Source organism: Ictidomys tridecemlineatus, unplaced genomic scaffold (assembly GCF_052094955.1).
Source record: "Ictidomys tridecemlineatus isolate mIctTri1 unplaced genomic scaffold, mIctTri1.hap1 Scaffold_40, whole genome shotgun sequence".
NCBI classification, from domain to species: domain Eukaryota; kingdom Metazoa; phylum Chordata; class Mammalia; order Rodentia; family Sciuridae; genus Ictidomys; species Ictidomys tridecemlineatus.
The window spans coordinates 335,050-353,334 of NW_027522604.1; the positions used below are offsets into that span (position 1 = coordinate 335,050).

Here is an 18,285-nt window from a genome sequence, read left to right on the forward strand (position 1 = left end):
TTATTTATTTTTTGTCCATCTACAACTGAATTTTTTTTTTTTTTAAGTTACCACCTTCAATCTTTACGGGCTCTTAATTTCTGGAAAAAATGGCCTTTAATTCAGGCTGTGCCACAAACACAGAGGTACCGTTAGTTTCCAGCACAGCTTGACTTTTATTTAGATGAATGTCTTCCATGTCACAGGGAAATGGCTCCAGTTCTAGGTTAGTATTGATTGAAATGTCTCTGGAGTAACCTTAAAAGATAGCTGCCACTTAGGTGACGTTTTCAGAGGCAGACTTTAAACTCCTGATTACTGGGGCTGCTCATTGGCAGGAATGTCAGTGGAATGAATAGCTGAGATGAGAAATGTCAACGTCTTTGGCCTGCTCGGGCTGGGTGGACTTAACTTTGGCAGCAGGAGTACAGAGTGAGAATCTGGGGCTGATTTGGAGATCACATCACATAGTTTCTGTCCCCAAAAGATGAAGCTGGTCTGGGTTGAAGAAGCTCAGCTGAGCATTGCCCAAACCCCTTCTTGGTCTTGGAGGGTACAGCTGGGGTGAATGGGAAGAAAGGTGTGATTCTGAGCTAGTGAGACAGCTGGTATCACCCAAGAAGGCTGCTCTGCTGGCTTTCCCTGCCTAGGGTTCACACCAGTGTGAATGTCTTAACACCTGGTTCTCTTCTTCTGTGTGATGATCGCAGCATGGGGATACTGTGCTCATAAAGAGCCTTATAATTCCAAATCTTGTAGTTTCTTTTTGTAAACAACCATTCAAATTGTGTTTGAGCAGTTTTGAGTCCTGAATTCTTGTTTAGACCTGGATTTCTCAATCTCAGGATAGTATTGACACGTAGGGCTGGATATTTCTGTTGTAGGACAGTGCCTGTGCACAGTAGGATGTTGAATAGCAGCCTTGGTCCTTTACCCACCAGACACCAGAACCACCTGTTTGCCTGTGTCTTTATGTCTCTAGACACTGCCAGCTGTCTCCCCATGGTGGGGGGGCATGGGGGGGTGCCGGGGTAAAATCATTCCTGATTGAGAACCACTGGCTTAGACAATCAAAGGCTTGAACCACCTTTTCTTCATTTCTTTACTGCTGTTTGATGTTGATGCATTAGTCAAACATTTATAAAAAATATCATTAAGAATAGCCTTGATATGCTGGTAAATGGTTGGAGCTGGAGACTACCAGGCTAAGTGAAATAAGCAAATCCCCCAAATCCAAAGGCCAAATGTTCTCTACAATATGCAGATGTTAACTCACAATAAGGGATGGAGGGAGAATAGAAGTTCATTGGATGAGACAAAGGGGAATGAAGGGAAGGGAGAGGGATGGGAATGGGAAATACAGTGGAATGAATGGGACAGAACACATGACCAGGGAAACTCCACATCATGTCCAACCACAAGAATGGGAAGTTAGACTCCATGTATGTATAAAAGAATAGCCCTGGACTTTTCAAAGTATTTGGTGCACAGTATTTGGACTAGGACACCTTAATGTGGATAGGGGTCTGTCTCACTTTAGGATTTCTTTACAGGTTGTTAGGTGATAAAATCATATTGCTTGAATCCATTGCCTTAGGTGGTCAGAATGTTCATTGCCTGGCTTTCAGTGCCTTGTTTATGGATGCAAGTGGGCAGGAGAGGTATATTTGTTAATTTCAGTAGCAATAATGTTACTTAAAATAATGCATGAGACAATGGGAATTAGGAGGGAGAGTGTTTGGATTTTTTGGGGGAAGGGTTAAGTGGGGAAGGACAAAATTTTTCAATTTAGGGCACAATGCCAAGTATAGATTATTTTTTTCCTTTCTTTACCAGAAACATGAGTTACAACAAACTCTCTGAGATTGACCCTGCTGGCTTTGAGGACTTGCCAAATCAACAGGAAGTGTGAGTGCTTTCCCTAAATTTCTGTTTGGTTGGTAGAGGGGTGGAGAGATCTTGGAGAAAATCCTTTCATTTTGCAGCATTCCTTACTCTCCGAGATGGGCAGTGTAAGCCCTTGCGAAGGGGTATTTGCATCATTATGCCTTTACTGACAAATGACAGTACAGTTGTCTGTGGTCAACCACAGTCTAAAAATATCAAATGGAAAATTTCAGAAATAAACAATTCATAAGTTCTAAATTGACATAAATTATTATGAGTAGTGTGCTGAAATCTTGTGCTCCTCTGCATGGTTCATGATTTACCCCTTTTCCCATTGTATCCATGCTGTATATCCTACCTTCCCATTTGTCACTCGGTAGTCATCTCACTTTTCAGGTTGACTGTCATGGTACTACAAGTGCTTGAGTTCAAGTAATTCTTATGTACCTAATAATGGCCCCAAAGCCTAGCTGTGGTTTTTTTTTTAGAGTTGAACAAAAATTAAAATTGGGGCATTTTCTCTGACATCATCTGGGCTTCTACTTAACACTTCTTTGAGCACCTTTTCTATGCCAGGCACTGTCCTGGGTGCTGGAGGGACAGGATTGAATAAGACATGAAAATGGGGAAGGTGGGGTGCTTGACTCTGGCATAGAAATTTTGAGGGCACCCCAAACTCAGCAATCAAGGTAATGGCTATTTTCATGCAATGCTTTAAGAAAAAATCAGTTAATCCCCCTTCCTCAAATATCTACGAGGAGCAAAACATAAAAACTTTGAACTGAGGCAGAATCAGTAGTACTGATCATTTTCCTATTGCCCAAAACTCCAGCAGGGCTTGACATAGCACTGTTGCTGACCCTGTCTGGATTTAAACTTTTTTGATATTTTGTTCATAATGGAATTTACTTTGCATTATGTTTTTTCCTCCTTACTAGAAATGAACCCTGGGGAGCTTAACCCCTGAGCCCCATCCCCAGCTCTCTTTTATAGTTTATTTAGAGTCAGGGTCTCACTTAGATGCTTAGGGCCTCTCTCAGTTGCTGAGGCTGGCTTTAAACTCGTGATCCTCCTGCCTCAGTCTCCCAACCCTGCCATCACTTTGACATTTTTTAAAAAAGAAACATTATTTTAACACATTCTTTGTGGATGCTTCAGACGGTGCTCTCAGCATTGATCTTGCTAGCTCCCTAGTTCTTATTCCTTGCTCACACAGGCTTTCAACTTCCATTGAGTTTGGCTCTCTTGACCACTAACCTCTAGTTTCCTTGTTTTAAGAGTGGAATCCCCCCACCCCCAGCACTGCCTTCCTGAGTGGGCCTTATAAAACCGAGGTCATCTATTACAGACACAGTAGGGTGAAGTGGGGGTGGAAACCCTCGTTTTAGTGGCAAGCAGAACTGGATTTTGACATTTGAGTTCTGGTTCTGCCCCTTGGGGTTCTCGTTTTGAGTCTGTGTCCCTGGACAAGTGACAGCTCCTCAGTGTTTCCTTTGCCTCCTCTGTGCCATCGACACAGTGACACACAATCAGTATCATTGTAGTTATTAACTGAAGATGATGCTTTGGCCCTGGCTATGGCAAAGTCTTACTGAGTATCATTTCTCTTTTGCTACTTTTGGAACTGGGCAGCCCTGGCTGAGTGCTAGTTTAGAAACACATTTTTGGAGACTGACAGGTTGAACTTTTTACCTACTGTGATTGCCTTCTCTCCCTGGTGCCACTCCCTGGACTCTCTGGAGATGGTGCCTGGAGCAGCAGAACTCCTCACTGAAAGCCTGTGGGGCTTTTCCTGCAGGAATTCTGATACTCCTGGAGATTGAAAGAGGTGTCAGGATGAGTGGTAGGAGATGGGAAAGGATGTGGAAGAAAAGACAAAACAAACCAAAAAAAGAAAAAAAAAAAACCCTCAAGGATCACAGTTGATACCCTGTTGCATCAGAATTAGCTGGGCCTGAGTGTTTCCCAGGGGACAGCCAGTTTTTCCAAACCCCAAGGAGTGTCAGAGCCAGGGCTGGCAAAGGAGCATGGGGTGGCTCAGCAGCAGTTTAATTTTGGAGGCCCTCGAACCACATAATACTGTGGGTTGGTTAGAGGGAGAAATCCATTTGGAGGCTCTTGGAGGATGGGGGCGCTTAGACAGCTGCTTTGAAGCCACATGGTCTGCACTGCCCACAGCCCTGAGGGCTCACCAGGGAGGGCCTCAGTGCTGGACACTGAGGCTCTTCTATAATAGGAAGGCTATTTATACAGTCCTCCATGAAAACAGTGCTCAACTCACATTACTGCTGCCTGGCTGAAACTTCTTGCTATGGATACCCCTATGTGCTCACCAGAGCCACTGACCTAAAATGTTCTGAGGGGCAAGGAAGCCTAGCCTGTGTCTGCTATTAGGTATTTATGGCTCGCTGTGCTGCCAGCATCTAAGGCTGCTGCCTGCTGCCTCCCCACGTGCATGCGCATGCATGAGGAGAGCACATGGTGGTTGTATGCTGGGCGCAGGTGGGGTAGGGGTTGCTCTGAGGCACTGTTTTTGGCTGTGAATCACTACCACCTGCTAGGCATTTCCCACATATCTGTATCCTAAACCTTTATGTTTCATTATTTCAGCTGTAACCTGCCCAGACCCTATAAGGTTGGCACTTGTATTATTTTCATTGATTGAAAAGCGAAACAAAGGTACTGCAAGTTTTGAGGAGGAGGAGATCTGACTTTAAAATATAAGCTGGCTGGGCTAAGTGGCTCATGCCTGTCATCCCAGCAGCTCCAGAGGCTGAGGCAGGAGGATCGCAAGTTCAAAGCCAGCCTCAGCAACTTAGCAAGACCCTAAGCAACTCAGAAAAACCCTGTCTCTAAATAAAATAGAAAAAGGATTGGTGATGTGGCTCAGTCGTTCAGTGTAGTCGTTCTAGTACTAGGTTCAATCCATAGTACTAGAAAGAAAAGAAAGAAATAAAAGAGAAAGAAAACTCCCAAACCAAACAAAAACAAACAAAAAAATGCAAGCTGTGTAATCATATTGAAAAAATTCTTTTTCTGCCACTCTGTCTCAGTTTCTTCTTTTGGGGTGGGATTATAATTCTTATTTTCCTGAAAGGGTTGGCTTGCCATTTAGGGTTGCAACAGACTCTGGCACTTGGTCCATGTTCACCCTGATTATTGTATGCACTTGTTAAAGTGACCACAGCCAGTCCTCACCATGTCAATGGGTTTAATGGCCATGGATTCGACAAATTTCTGATTGAAAATATTAGGGAAAAATTACATATACAAACTTTTTTTCTCCTAGTAGTTATTCCCTAAAAATACAATGTAACAACTATTTCCATAGCCTTTATGCAACGTTAGATAACATTCAGAGTATCCTAGAGGTGATTTAAAGTATATATGAGGAGATGCATAGGATTTATACAAATACTGCTACAGTTTTCTGTAAAGGTCTTGGGCATATTTTGGTTGAGGGGGTTTTCTACGATTAACCCCACAGATACCAAGAGAGAGCTATATATTCTTTGTATTTATACAAAAATAATTTTAGAAATTATGTATCATGAAGTCTTGCTAAAGCAATTATTTAGTATGCATTATTCTCCAGTAGCTAAAGCATAACCTCAGTTATTAATTCTCTTGAAATCATGTACCTGTGTGCTCCTGATGGCTTTCTCCCTCTTAAGAAACAAAACCAAGCTGATGTGGTGATTCAAACCTGTAATCCCAACTGCCCCAGAGGCTCAGGCAGGAGGATGGCAAGATTAAGGCCATCCTAGGAAATTTAGGAAACCCTGTCTCAAAATAAGCTAAAAACAGAAGAACCAGGGGCTGTGGCTCAGTGGTAAAGCACTTGCCTAGCACAAATGAGGCCCTGGGTTCATAAGGCCCTGGGTTCATTTATTTAGTACCATAAATAAATAAATAGATTAATAAGTAAGGGGGGAAAAAAGAAGGGAAACCAAAGTTCCAGCCCTCCTCCTGACTCTATTATTAGTAGTTGGATCTGTATCTCTAGTTGGAAGCAATTGTAACAACCATTCTGCCTACCAAGAACAAATTGGCGAAATAAACCAGTAAATTTTATACAACAAAAAAAATTTTTAAACCACTCATACCAGCAGAGGACTACTCTGCAGCTGGCTGAAAGACTTGTGAAGACCTCCTCACGATATATTACTGAGGGGAAAAGAGAAGTACAGAACAGCCCACAAGATAGAAGCATTTGTGTAAAATAAAAACACATGCACATCTCTCATAGCCTGCAGCAGGAGGTTCCCCTTGGAGGTAGGCCAGGAGACTGAAAGATATGGGAACTTTATTTTTCACTGTATACTCCATGTATTCTTTTTTGAAATGGTTTGAAATCTTTACTGTGTGCCTCTATCAGCTCTTCAATCAATAAGTCTGGCAAGAAAAAAAAATGCTATAACCCCAGGATACTCCTTGGGTGGGTTTTATATTGTTGGATAAAAGGCCAAACTTCATTAAGATAATAAATGATGATGTACTGTGAAATGTACTTTGTAACATTTAAATGTAACTTTTCCCTTGAACTGAGCTAAGTGAGTGTAAGTTTGGAGAGAAAACTCAGGGACCCACAAGTCCCCTCTGACCTTAAGAATTGAGTGGGTCAGGTTTTGTCCAGGTTCTGCCTTGGGGTCAGGCGACTCTCGCAGCCCCCACTGACCTAACTTACACCTCCTTCCAGCTCCTGGGTTGGGCCGTGATTCATTGTCTGATACATTTGAGGCACTTCTTGGTTCTGAATCATCAGGAAAAGTTTTATAGAAGCCAGATATCTCAGCAAGAATTTTAGGGCCTTTGATGAAAATCAGCTTCATTTGTAGGCTGGAGGGAAGAAGTTAAGGTTAGGGGATTGGGTGTGAGACTGCATAGCCCTAGATAGTAAAAAGATTGCATCTGATACCCTCCTTAATCCCGAAAGTTTCTAACTTCATGGAGACGGCTAAAAATCCCTTTGAGGGAAAATGTCTTTTCCCTCAAAGCTCCGGCTGTGTCCTATTTTTGATCAGTCTCTATTTCAGTCTGGCAAGAAGCTCTCAGAGTCTCAAAGCTGAGTTTTGCCTCTGTGGCCTCTGGAGGATCTCATTCTCCTTTCAATAGGAGATGGATAGAGCAATCGGAGAGTGAGCCAGTGCTCAGTGGAGCAAGTAGACTTGCATTGCACCAGCAATTTCTTTCTTTTCTTTTTTTTTAAGTAGAAATGATCCCAAAATAAGCAATCTGTTCAGTTCCCCTCCTCTGAGCTCAACTGTCTTGTTCCTACATTGGGTGGCCCTGTTGAGATTAGAGCCTGCTATTTCTGACCCAGCCTGTGGACTTGGGGATACTCATCTAGATGGATGCCCCATTAATTGGTAGCCCTGCCCCACTGTCCCTGCGTACTCTACATATAGCAGTTCTGTCAAGATGGGAAATGTCATCACACCCTTTTTCCATGTTCCTTTATTTCTGTGAAATTGGGGTGGAGTGATTTGTCTTATGTATATTAGGTGGCCTGAGACAAGGCTCATTAGCCCGAGATTTTACATACTCAGTTTTAGGTTCAAATTCAAATCAATGCAGAAAAACGACTTCAATGTTACCTAAGGTATTAGGAGCTTTCTGGCCAGCTCCATGCTTGTTGGCTTGTTTGCTCCTTGCTCTTCTCTGATTTGAGGTCACTGTTCATCTCTTGGCCATGTTCCCCTGGCCGGTTATTTAAACTGACTTGGGAAATGAGTGTCATATAGGAAACAGCAGTAGTGCCTGGAACCTAACACAAAGTTGTTGTGATGATTACTTTACATAATTCATACAGGGGTTTCGCTACAATCATAAAGAAACAAGCTGGGCGTGGTGATGCATGCCTGTCATCCCAGCAGCTCAGGAGGCTGAGGCAGGAGGATTGCAAGTTCAAAGCCAGCCTCAGCAATTTAGCAAGGCCCTAAGCAACTCAGTGAGACCCTGTCTCTAAATAAAATACAAAAAAGGCCTGGGGATGAGTCTCAGTGGTCGAGTGCCCCTGGGGAGATAATGATAGTATAACAGAGGATAGTAGATAAGAACCCAGACTCTGGGGCCAGATTTCTTGAGCCACTGCTATTTTCTGCTAGTGATGTTGGTCCAATTATTTAACACCTCATATTTCAATGGAAACATTCCTGGTACCCACTTCTAGGGTCCAAAAGATGAGTCCATAGGCTGAAAACCTCTTAGAGCTCATCTGGTAGATAGTAAGCCTTTGGTTAAGTTATCTGCTACTCTTCTTATTACCTCCTCTTCTGTTTTAGAGTCAATCTCTAGGAGACACCTTGGTGGTAGCAGGCTCCTGAGCTGAGCTTTTCTTGCTCAGGTAAAAACGGAGGGTGTCCTCTCGTGAAAAGTGTGTTCATAGGTACTGTGAAGTTTTCCTGGTCATGATTAAGACTGATGGAGAGTTTTCAGTACCACAGTGAGAAATGGATCTTGAAGCAGAGTTGGGAGAGATAAAAGGTAGAAGAGAAACCATCTGCTTCAGGGGGCCGTCAGATAACATACTGTTAAAGTAATTAATTGCCTATTTCAACACACAAACAAGGATTTGCCACATGATACAGATCTGCTTTCTCTCTGCCAGATGCTTCAGTCATGAAGTTATTGAAACAGGCATTCTGTGTCCTACGGCCCAGTAATTGTCAAGCCTCATTCCTAACCGGCTTTGGCACTGAAGAAAGCAAATGGGATAATTCAAGGCCTTTCTTTCTGTCTTTCTTCTTCACTTCTGCTATTCATATCTGTAAAAGATGGCAGAAAACCAGATTATTCTGTTCAGACAAATGTGGGTTCTCGACTCGTATGAATACAGCTGTCATGCCAGTGGCCTGTCTTCAGAGAGTGCCCTGTGTGTAAGATGTACCTCCCTTAAAAAATCGAGAACAAGATAATCCAGTTTTATTCCCTTGACTTTGCATCTCAAGTACAATTTCTTTCCAGCTTGTCACCCAGCAGAATGCCTGGACACTGCTTTGCCTTCCTGAGGTTTCTTGGGCTCACATTGCAAGTCTGATTTTTGGATTCTCTTCCCAGATTTGTAAATACATGTCTATGTAAGGAGGCCAGATTGTACAGCCTCTGGGGGCAGACAAGGCAAGCTGTGTCCATGGGCTTTCCCTTTCATTAAGAGTTATCAATGGTGGAAAGAGAGATTTAGAACCTTCCAGCAGGAAGGGAACTTGGAGAGCACATCCTGTCTGCAGAGGGTTTTCACAATGTCTGTATGCAGAAAACATGTGTATATGTTTGTTTTCCTGGAAGACCATCCAGAGAATTCATCAGAGTCCAGGGAAGCTGGAACCTCAAATGGATGAGCATCTCTGAGTCCATCCCTTTTGTTATTTCATAGTGAAGGCATTGAAATAATCGGTCCCATATGTCACCAGCACCTCAGAACCCCACAGGAGTGAGCCACTGGGCTGCAGCTTTCTGTTCCTGCATGTTGCCCTGTGGTTCAGGCAGAGCACTGAGCAACCAGGAGGGGACAGTCTTTCCTCCCCAGATCTGTTCCTGACTGATTGAGCCAACCAGAATGGACTTGGGGCCACACTTGACCTGAACCTGTATCTGGGCCTATTCTCCCTACTCAATGTCTGTAAGTTTTTATTTCTTTTCTGAACTTGATGTTAGTGTTAATTTCATACCAGGGGTGTGAGGAATAGTTAGGCTTTGTGACTTTGTAGAACTTCTTTCTCTTTTAAAACTCACTTGTGGATTCTTTTATTTCACACCTCCTGTGGTGAATGCAGCAGGGGGTTTCTATTTATCTATCTATCATCTATCTATCTATCTATCTATCTATCTATCTATCTATCTATCTATCTATCTATTTTTTGGTAGCTGGATTGAACCCAGGGTACTTAACCACTGAGCCACATCCCCAGACCTTTTTATATTTTATTTAGAGCCAGGGCCTCACTAAGTTGCTTAGGGCCTCACTAAGTTGCTGAGGCTGGCTTTGAACTCACGATCCTCCTGCCTCAGCCTCCCAAGCTGCTGGGATGACAGGTCTGCACCACCGCGCCTGGCTCATGGTGGTTTCGATTGGCCTTGTATATTTGTGTTTCTAAACCCTTAACTTAAGTGCTCCATATGATCCATTCCCTCTTGCTTTTGTTACAGGTACCTCCATAATAATGAGTTGATAGCCATACCGTCCCTGAGTGCTGCCTCTCCACACGTGGTTTCTCTCTTTCTGTGAGTAGTGCCATCTGGGGGCTCTGGGCCATGGTGGGGCCGTGGCATTGGCTTTCTGACACTGGTGAACTTGTGGTGAACAGGAGAACTTGTGGTGGCGTGCTTGCTCACTGGTGAAGAATGACCTTCAACACAGAAAATGCCTTGTTTGCTGTTCTGGGGTTTTGCTGAATCAAAAGCTGGAGGTTTTGCCCCCCACACCCCTTTTTTTTCTGGCAGTGCTGGGGATGGAACCTCAGGAATCACACATGCTAGCTAGGCATGTACCCTACCATTGAGCCACTCTCCAGCCCTTGACTTGTCTCCCATTTGGGGGACACTAAGACTTTTCTACTTGCTCTCTGACCCATGAAGTTGCAGCTCAGGTGAATAAACTGGAATTAAAGGAAGCTGTGTGAATTATAAGATAGCAGGCTCAGCTCTGTGCCAGTGAATTTGGGACTGAGACTCAGTTTACTTTTAGGGCTCTAATATATATACACATATACATACATATAATATGTATGTATATGTGTGTGTATATATATATGTATATGTGTGTGTATATATATATAATAATAAAGTGCCCCCTGGCCTCAGAAATCAGCAGAAAAAGAGGAATTCATTGTCATGGTCAATCATAGACTGAATTGAAATCTGGGTGTTCTTACAGAGGGAACCAATAAGTACATAAAAGGTTTTAACCAAAAAAACACAGCGAGGAAGCCCCGGGTTGTGATCATTTGAGCCGTTTGCCTTTGCTGGGGACGAGGCACCTAGCCTGGCCCTACTCCTGCAGCCTGATAGGTCTTCCTAGCTGGGAGTCCAGCCATGTGCTCCACCAGATTTTTTTGGCAGCTTCCCGAGCAGAGCACCCCCTTCCTACTGAATTTCCTTCCCTTCCCTGTCCAGCCCTGTGCATTTTTACTTTATCTTGATTTTGCTGGTTTTATAATTAATTTGCTCACCTGCGTGCGTCCTTTTCTCTGAAACCCTGGAACTCAACAGGCTGAGCAGGGGGATTCGGCAGGAAGGCACTATTAATAAGATCTCGGGTTAGTGTGTCGATCTTGGATTTTGGCTGGCTGCGGGCCCTGTGTTCAGGGAGCAGCCTTGTGAAACATGCTCTGGAGCTAAACCCTTTCAAGGTTGCTGAGGGTTCTTCAGGAAAGCCTGGGGAGGGGCTGGGTGGTGGCTCACCCTAACCTGGACAGTTGACGTCATCTCTGAATGTCATGAAAGAAAAATGTAATTCTGACATTTTTCTTTGGAGGGGAGGGATACTGGGTATTGAACCAGAGAGAGAGAGAAAGAGAGAAGAAGAGAGAGAAAAGAGAAGAGAGAGAAAAGAGAAGGGAAGGGATAAGGGAAGTGAAAAGGAAAGGGGGAAGGGAAGGGGGAAGGGGAAGGGGGAAGTGAAGGGAAAAGGGAAGGGAAAAGGGAAGGGGGAAGGGAAAAGGGAAGGGAAAAGGGAAGGGGGAAGGGAAGGGGAAGGGAAGGGGGAAGGGAAGGGAAGGGAAAAGGGAAGGGGGAAGGGAAAGAAAGGGAAAAGGGAAGGGGGAAAAGGGAAGAGAAGGGAAAAGGGAAGGGGAAAGGAAAGGGAAGGGGGAAGGGAAGGGGGAAGGGAAAGGAAGGGAGAAGGGAAGGGGAAAGGGAAGGGAGAGGGGAAGGGGGAGGGGAAGGGAAGGGAAAAGGGAAGGGGGAGGGGAAGGGAAGGGGGAAGGGAGGGGGAAGGGAAGGGAGAGGGGAAGGGGGAGGGGAAGGGAAGGGAGAAGAGAAGGGGGAGGGGAAGGGGGAAGGGAAGAGAAGGGGGAAGGTGAAGGGAAGGGGGAAGGGAAGGGGGAAGGGGAAGGGAAGGGGGAAGGGAAGGGGGAAGGGGAAGGGAAGGGGGAAGGGAAGGGGGAAGGGAAAGGAGAGGGGAAGGGGGAGGGGAAGGGAAGGGAGAAGGGAAGGGGGAGGGGAAGGGGGAAGGGAAGAGAAGGGGGAAGGGAAGGGAAGGGGGAAGGGAAGGGAGAAGGGGAAGGGAAGGGGGAAGGGAAGGGGGAAGGGGAAGGGAAGGGGGAAGGGGAAGGGGAAGGGGAAGGGGAAGGGGAAGGGAAAGGGCTCCCTTCTCACTCCGATTCAGTTTTGGAGAATGCAGGTTAGCATTGGCAACCTCTCTGGCCTGAAGTTAGTCTCCATCTGACTTGGGCAGTGATTTCTCTGAGACAACAGAAATGGAAGGGTCTTTATTTTCATCTTTTTGGAGGTTTTCAGACTGGATGCCTGGACCGAGTGTCTGCAGACAGTTAGGTTAGCAGCATGACCTCTGGGGAGCAGGAGTCTAGATGATTTTGCGGTCACCCTGCATGCATTTCTGGGTTTCCTTTGTGGTCTATGTGAAGGATGGAGGAGAGAACAACAGAGTCTGATTAGAGAGTGGATGAGAGTCACTTTGTAGCCAAAGGACATCTTTCCCATTCTGACCCAGCAAGGCTTTTAGCATCTCCATCCATGAAGCGGTGACCATTGATCAGCTTAGAAGAACATGTATTCCTGATAGGTACTGTTGCCTTGCAGAAATTTAGAATTAAAATGTGTCCCATGTTCTGTGAGTATTTATTAGGTGTCTCCTGTGCCCCGTGAAGTTGTGTCCCAGAGGCTGTTCCAAGGTGATGTGGGAGCAATGACACAAAATGTGCTAATAGTTACAAACTTCATTTTTGCTTGCTTGTGGCAGTAGGGATTGAACTGAACGCAGGGCCTTTCACATATTAGGCAAGTGCCATACCACTGAGCTGTACTCTGACATCTAAGAGTCCTTAGTCCTTCAGTATTTTATCCCGCCCCCACTTTTGGTACCAGCGATGGAACCCAGGAGAGCTCACCACTGAGCCACATCCCCAGCCCTATTTTGTATTTTATTTAGAGACAGGGTCTCCCTGAGTTGTTTAAAGCCTCGCTAAGTTGCTGAGGCTGGCTTTGAACTCACAATTCTCCTGCCTCAGGCTTCTGAGCTGCTGGGATTATAGGCATGTGCCACCCTGTTTATTTCCCTTTTTTGAGTAGGTGGAGGATCAGAAAAGTAAGCAAAATATGCTTACTGTGAGCCATGTGAGTTCGAGGAGACAACTTTGTTTCGACAAGTTTATAGGCTAATGCAGAAAGGAGAAGTGGAGACCTGGTGTGTATCCTTCTCTGCCTCCGATGCAGGTGTGACCTGGGACAAGTTCCTTTTTTTCTTTTTTGTTGAATCAGGCGGCAATTTCTTGGGTGACCCAGAAGTCAAAGGCAGGGGCAATGTCACTGAAGACATGGTTGGTCTGTCTGTCCAGTAGCTGCTCTTGGTACTTTGTGTATTTCAGCAGAAATAGCAGATTTGTGGTTTTCAGCTCAGACACCTGTCATCCTAGACTTGACCTCTGGAGCTGAGTTCTTCATCTTGGTCACACTTCCCTGAGTTCTCAGACTCCAGTTTCCTTCTTTGCTGGATGTCACACTTGGAAGGGTCTCCTGGGAAGAGGTTTTTGTTTTGTGCCTGACTTTAATATCAAGGCTTTGAGAGACAGAGAGATAGAGTTCTAGAGTTTTGGGAACTTGGGTCCTACAGCACAATTTCAATTGGTTAATACTTTCTGATTAAAGGGATCTAACTCAATTAAAGTATTTGTCAGAGAGCAGATTTATTTGCATCTTGTCCTGAGGATGATACCAGAGCCATTTATCCTTAATAACAGGAAGAAGAAAACTCCAGGAAAGCTTTTAATAGGATTGGGTTGAAGCGAGGTCACTAATTTCATAAAAATAGTTCTCAGAAAAAGAAACAGCCTTTTGTTAACTGGGAGCAGTGTCTGTCAGTCGAATTTCACATTTGAGATTTTTTTTTTTAAAATTCGAAGTTCAGGAAACTCAAGTTACAGTTTCCATGGCAACAGTAATTTTGTCTGAGGCATAAGCAACATTTCTGCTAAAGAAACATTTCTGCTTTTCCTGCGGCAGTTCTGCACTTACGCCATGGAGGAGGTTGGTTGTGGTGTGGAGGACTGATTGGTTTTCAGTCCTGGGAGGAAAGCAGGCTGAAAACTGATTTTCACTCTGAACCCCATGCAGAGGCCACCCTGGCTGTGTCTGCCCGGCCTCCTCTCCAAGTGGTGATGGTACCTGTCAGAACTTGCCTCTTCACTCTGCCACCTCCTTTGCTCTCCCCGACCTGTGTCCACCAGGTGGGAGATAAAAACAAAAACCAGGTTGACACAGTTACTTGTGACTTTGTGAAATTGCTGTCAAAAATCCTTAGGTGTGTGTGTGTGTGTGTGTGTGTGTGTGTGTGTGTGTGTGTGTGTTTAAACACGCTGAAATATTTCTAATCTTGAAAAAAAATTTGGGGGGGTGGGGCAGTTACTGCAGATTGAACCCAGGGGCCCTTAACCACTGAGCCATATCTCCAGCCCTTTTTTGTATTTTATTTAGAGACAGGGGATCTCACTTAAGTTGCTGAGGCTGGCTTTGAACTCATGATCCTTCTGCCTCAGCCTGGGATGACAGGTGTGCACCACTGCACTTGGGCTCTTTGGATTTTTTTTATTGAGATGAAATTAATGAATTCAACATTTTAACTACTTTGAGGTATATACAGTTCAGCTTTTAGTACCTTCTCAATGGTGTCCAACCATAACCAGTATCTAATGCTAAAACATTTTTACCACCCCAAAAAGAGACCCTCTTCACACCCTCCACCCATCAGCATTCACTTCCTTTATTCCCTTCCTTTCAGCCTCTGGTGTCCACATATCTGAAAATGTCATTTGCTTTTTGTTGTTGTTGTTTTGTACCAGGGATTGAACCCAGGTGTATTTAATGACTGAGCCACATCCCAGCCTTTTTCATAAAAAAATATTTTATGTCTAAATATTTTTTGCTGAGTTGTTGGGGTCTCACTAAGTTGCTAAGGCTATCTTTGAACTTGCCATCCTCCTGCCTCAGCCTCCCCAGCCACTGCAATTACATGCATGAGCAACTGCGCACGGCTGTCATTTGCTTTTGAGGAAAATTTTTCTCTCCTATTAACAAATGTACCTGGAAGACTTAGAGTATGAATAAATTAAATAAAAATACCTAAGATGGTTCTAAGTCCTCTAATTTTCTGTGAACTCTTAGCTGAAGAAAAACTGATTAAATAAAAGGGATGCGATATTTAACATCCTGATAAATTGTAAGTCCCAGAGAACACAGCCTGGGAGGAAAGCAACCTGCTTTCCTGTGGGTGACCTCTCTCATAGTGAGGCAAGTGAGGAGCTGGAGAGATCACTGGCAGCAACAGCCTGAGCCCTCTTCCTGGCTGGATCTGCTAGTGACATAAAATAAATGGGAATACCTAACTCTCTAGCAAACCCTCTAGAAAAAGAAAGAGAGAGAGAGAGAGAGAGAGAGAGAGAGAGAGAGAGAGAGAGAAGAGATCAATCTTCTTTACACTATCCATAGTGCAGAGATCAATTCACATTAAAGTGTAATTTAAGAGCAGGTCTTGTAGGGGAGGCAGCCAAAGCCTCTACCCCCCGGGGCTGGGTGAATAATTAAAGTCTCCCTAAGGGATCAGCCTGAAAGCAAGGGGGGAAAGAGACCTAGACTTTAATTTTGGAAAATTAGTCTTGGCCTTGGGACCTGAGCTGGGACTGTCGGTAATTAGTCTTGAGGCACAGGTGAAATCATACTGAGTAATAAATAGTTGCTAGCATTCTTCAAAATGACTACACATGCACACGTGTGCCTGCCTGTGTGGGGGCTGGAGCATTTATTTATTCTTGCCTAAGGAGTGAGAATAAATGAGGCCTTTTTCCTTTCTCTTCACTCCCCTGCTGTTAAAACTTCCTAATATGTAGCAGAAGGCCCAGCCTTTTCAGACATCATGAAGATTCAGGTGAAAAATCATCTCTTGAGCATGCTATTTATCCCTGGAAGTGTGAAATAATAGTTGTCTTCAAAAATTGAGTGGTACTCTCAGATGGTGGAGCTCTGTGTCTGTATTCAGTGTAGAATCTATGGCCAGAGTTGAGGTGGGTATGTTTTTTTTCCTCACGATAAAGAACCATACTCTCCTTCTGGTGGAGGAATTGCCTGCTGGACCATCCACCAGCCAGACTAAAAGAAGACTAATCAATAAGCAAATGTGTTAGGAAATATGGAAATGAGCCAGGTGGAGTGGTGCACACCTATAACCCTCCCCCCAGCCTCTTGGAAGGCTGAGGCAGGAGGATCACAAGTTGTGTGTATGTCGTGTGCTGGGAATTGGACCAGGGCTTCTACATGCCAGGCAAGCTCTGAGCTATAACCCCAGCCCAGGATTACAAGTTTGAGGCCAGCCTCAGCAACTTAGTGAAATCCTGTCTCAAAAAATAAGAAAGGCACCAAGGATGGTGGTGCATGCCTGTCATCCCAGTGGGGTGACAGGCATGCACCAAACATGCATCAAACATGGTTGCATGGGTTTGTTGGCTACTTGGTCCTCTTTGGAGAAATGTCTATAAAGTCCTTTGCCAATTTTTAAAAAATTTATTTATTTTTATATGGTGCTGAGGCGAACCCAGTGCCTCACACATACTAGGCAAGAGCCCCAGCCCCAGGTTCCCTTTGCCCACGTTTTGATCAGGACATTTGTTCTCTGTTGTTGTCAGTTCTAGGGATTCTATATATACAGTTATGCAGTTCCCCACCCCCCAAAAAACAATTCCAATCCATGGAGCCTCAAGTTCCTTGTACAAAGGAATGCAATTACTTTGAGGGGAGGTTGAGGGAAGGGTCTTTTCATTAGAAGGAGGCTCCCCCTGTCAGCAGAGTTGGGCCCTTGTAAATCTAGTTTTGAATTTAGGGCCTGGGAGACTTGTGAAAAGAAAAAAAAAACACCAACAACAACAAAAGGAGCTGAGGGAGGCCCCCAAACTTCAGGGAAAGAGGTCCTCGTTCCTGCCTTGTTGGAACCAATGTTCAAGTGTTGGTTTAAAGGAGATGCCACTTGGTAAGCGACGGCAGGCTTCCTGGCTCCGATTGGCTGGACAGCTGCCCCTCTTTTCTCAACCTGGCAGAAGTGTGTGCCTAGAACCCTCAGGACAGCACTGCTACCTTGCAGATTCTTTTTTAAGGTGGGGAAAGGAGGGTGGGTACCAGAGATTGAACTCAGGGGCACTCGACCACTGAGCCCCATCCCCAGCCCTATGTTGTATTTAATTAGATACAGAGTCTCACTGAGTTGCTCAGGGCCTCACTAAGTTTCTGAGGCTGGCTTTGACCCTGTGATTTTCCTGCCTCAGCCTTCAGAGCCACTGAGATGAGAGGCAGCACTGCACCTGGCAACCAAGCAGATTCTCATGCATTTCCTGACCCAGTTTGAATCTGAGAGGCAGAGCCATGTTCACAACAGGCCCATGGCCCTGCCCCGCTTAGCATTAGTTACCTTTGTCCTGATTAATGGCTGCTGGTCCCTTGGTTAGATTTGGGGTTTGTCAGAGGCCTCGAGGGTTAAAGATGAAAATAAATCATAGTGGACAGTGCCTTCCTAGGTGGGAAGGACACCCTCAGAGCACTTTCCTTAGTGTCTGCTATCCCTTTAGCATGGTTTTAAGTTGGGTTGCCCATATTCCAGAAATGACAGGTTTCGGCTGCATCATTTAGATGAGAAAACTGAGGAACAACACCATTAGAGCTGCAGGGGATTTGATTCCAGTGAGACCCAGCAGTGAGCTCCTCTCTCCCTTTGCAGAGTGCCAGGATTTTATTTTTAAAAATTTTTTCTAATGATTTTATTTTTTAAAATTTGTTTTACATGACAGTACAATGCATTTTGAAATATCCAACATAAATGGAGTATAATTTCTTCTGGTTGTACATGATGTGGAATCACACCAGTCATGTAATTATGTATGCACACGGGGTAATAATGTCCCATTCTTTTACTATCCTTCCTACCCCCCAAACACCCTCCCTTCCCTTTGCTCCCCTCTGCCTAATCCAAAGTACCTCTATTCTTCCCTACTCACCTGCCATTTTGAATTAGCACCTGCATATCAGAAAGAACATTCAGCCTTTGTTTTTCTTGGAATTGATGTGTTTCATTCACTTAGGATAATAGTCTCCATTTCTCCCCATTTACTAGCAAATGCCAAGATTCCATTCTTCTTTAAGGCTGAGTAATATTCCATTGTGTATATATAACACATTATCTTTATCCATTCATCTTTTGAAGGG

At 44.5% G+C, this 18,285-nt stretch overlaps 1 protein-coding gene across 1 annotated transcript in view; it reads left to right on the top strand.

Moving 5' to 3' along the window:
• Window positions 1-1,777: 1,777 nt before the first annotated feature.
• Window positions 1,778-18,285, top strand: part of LOC144373456 (leucine-rich repeats and immunoglobulin-like domains protein 1) — a 56,314-nt gene continuing 39,806 nt past the window's right edge. Inside the window, 2 exon segments of the mRNA XM_078036525.1 lie at window positions 1,778-1,887; window positions 10,015-10,089. Of these exon segments, the coding sequence (XP_077892651.1) occupies window positions 1,778-1,887; window positions 10,015-10,089 (185 nt within the window).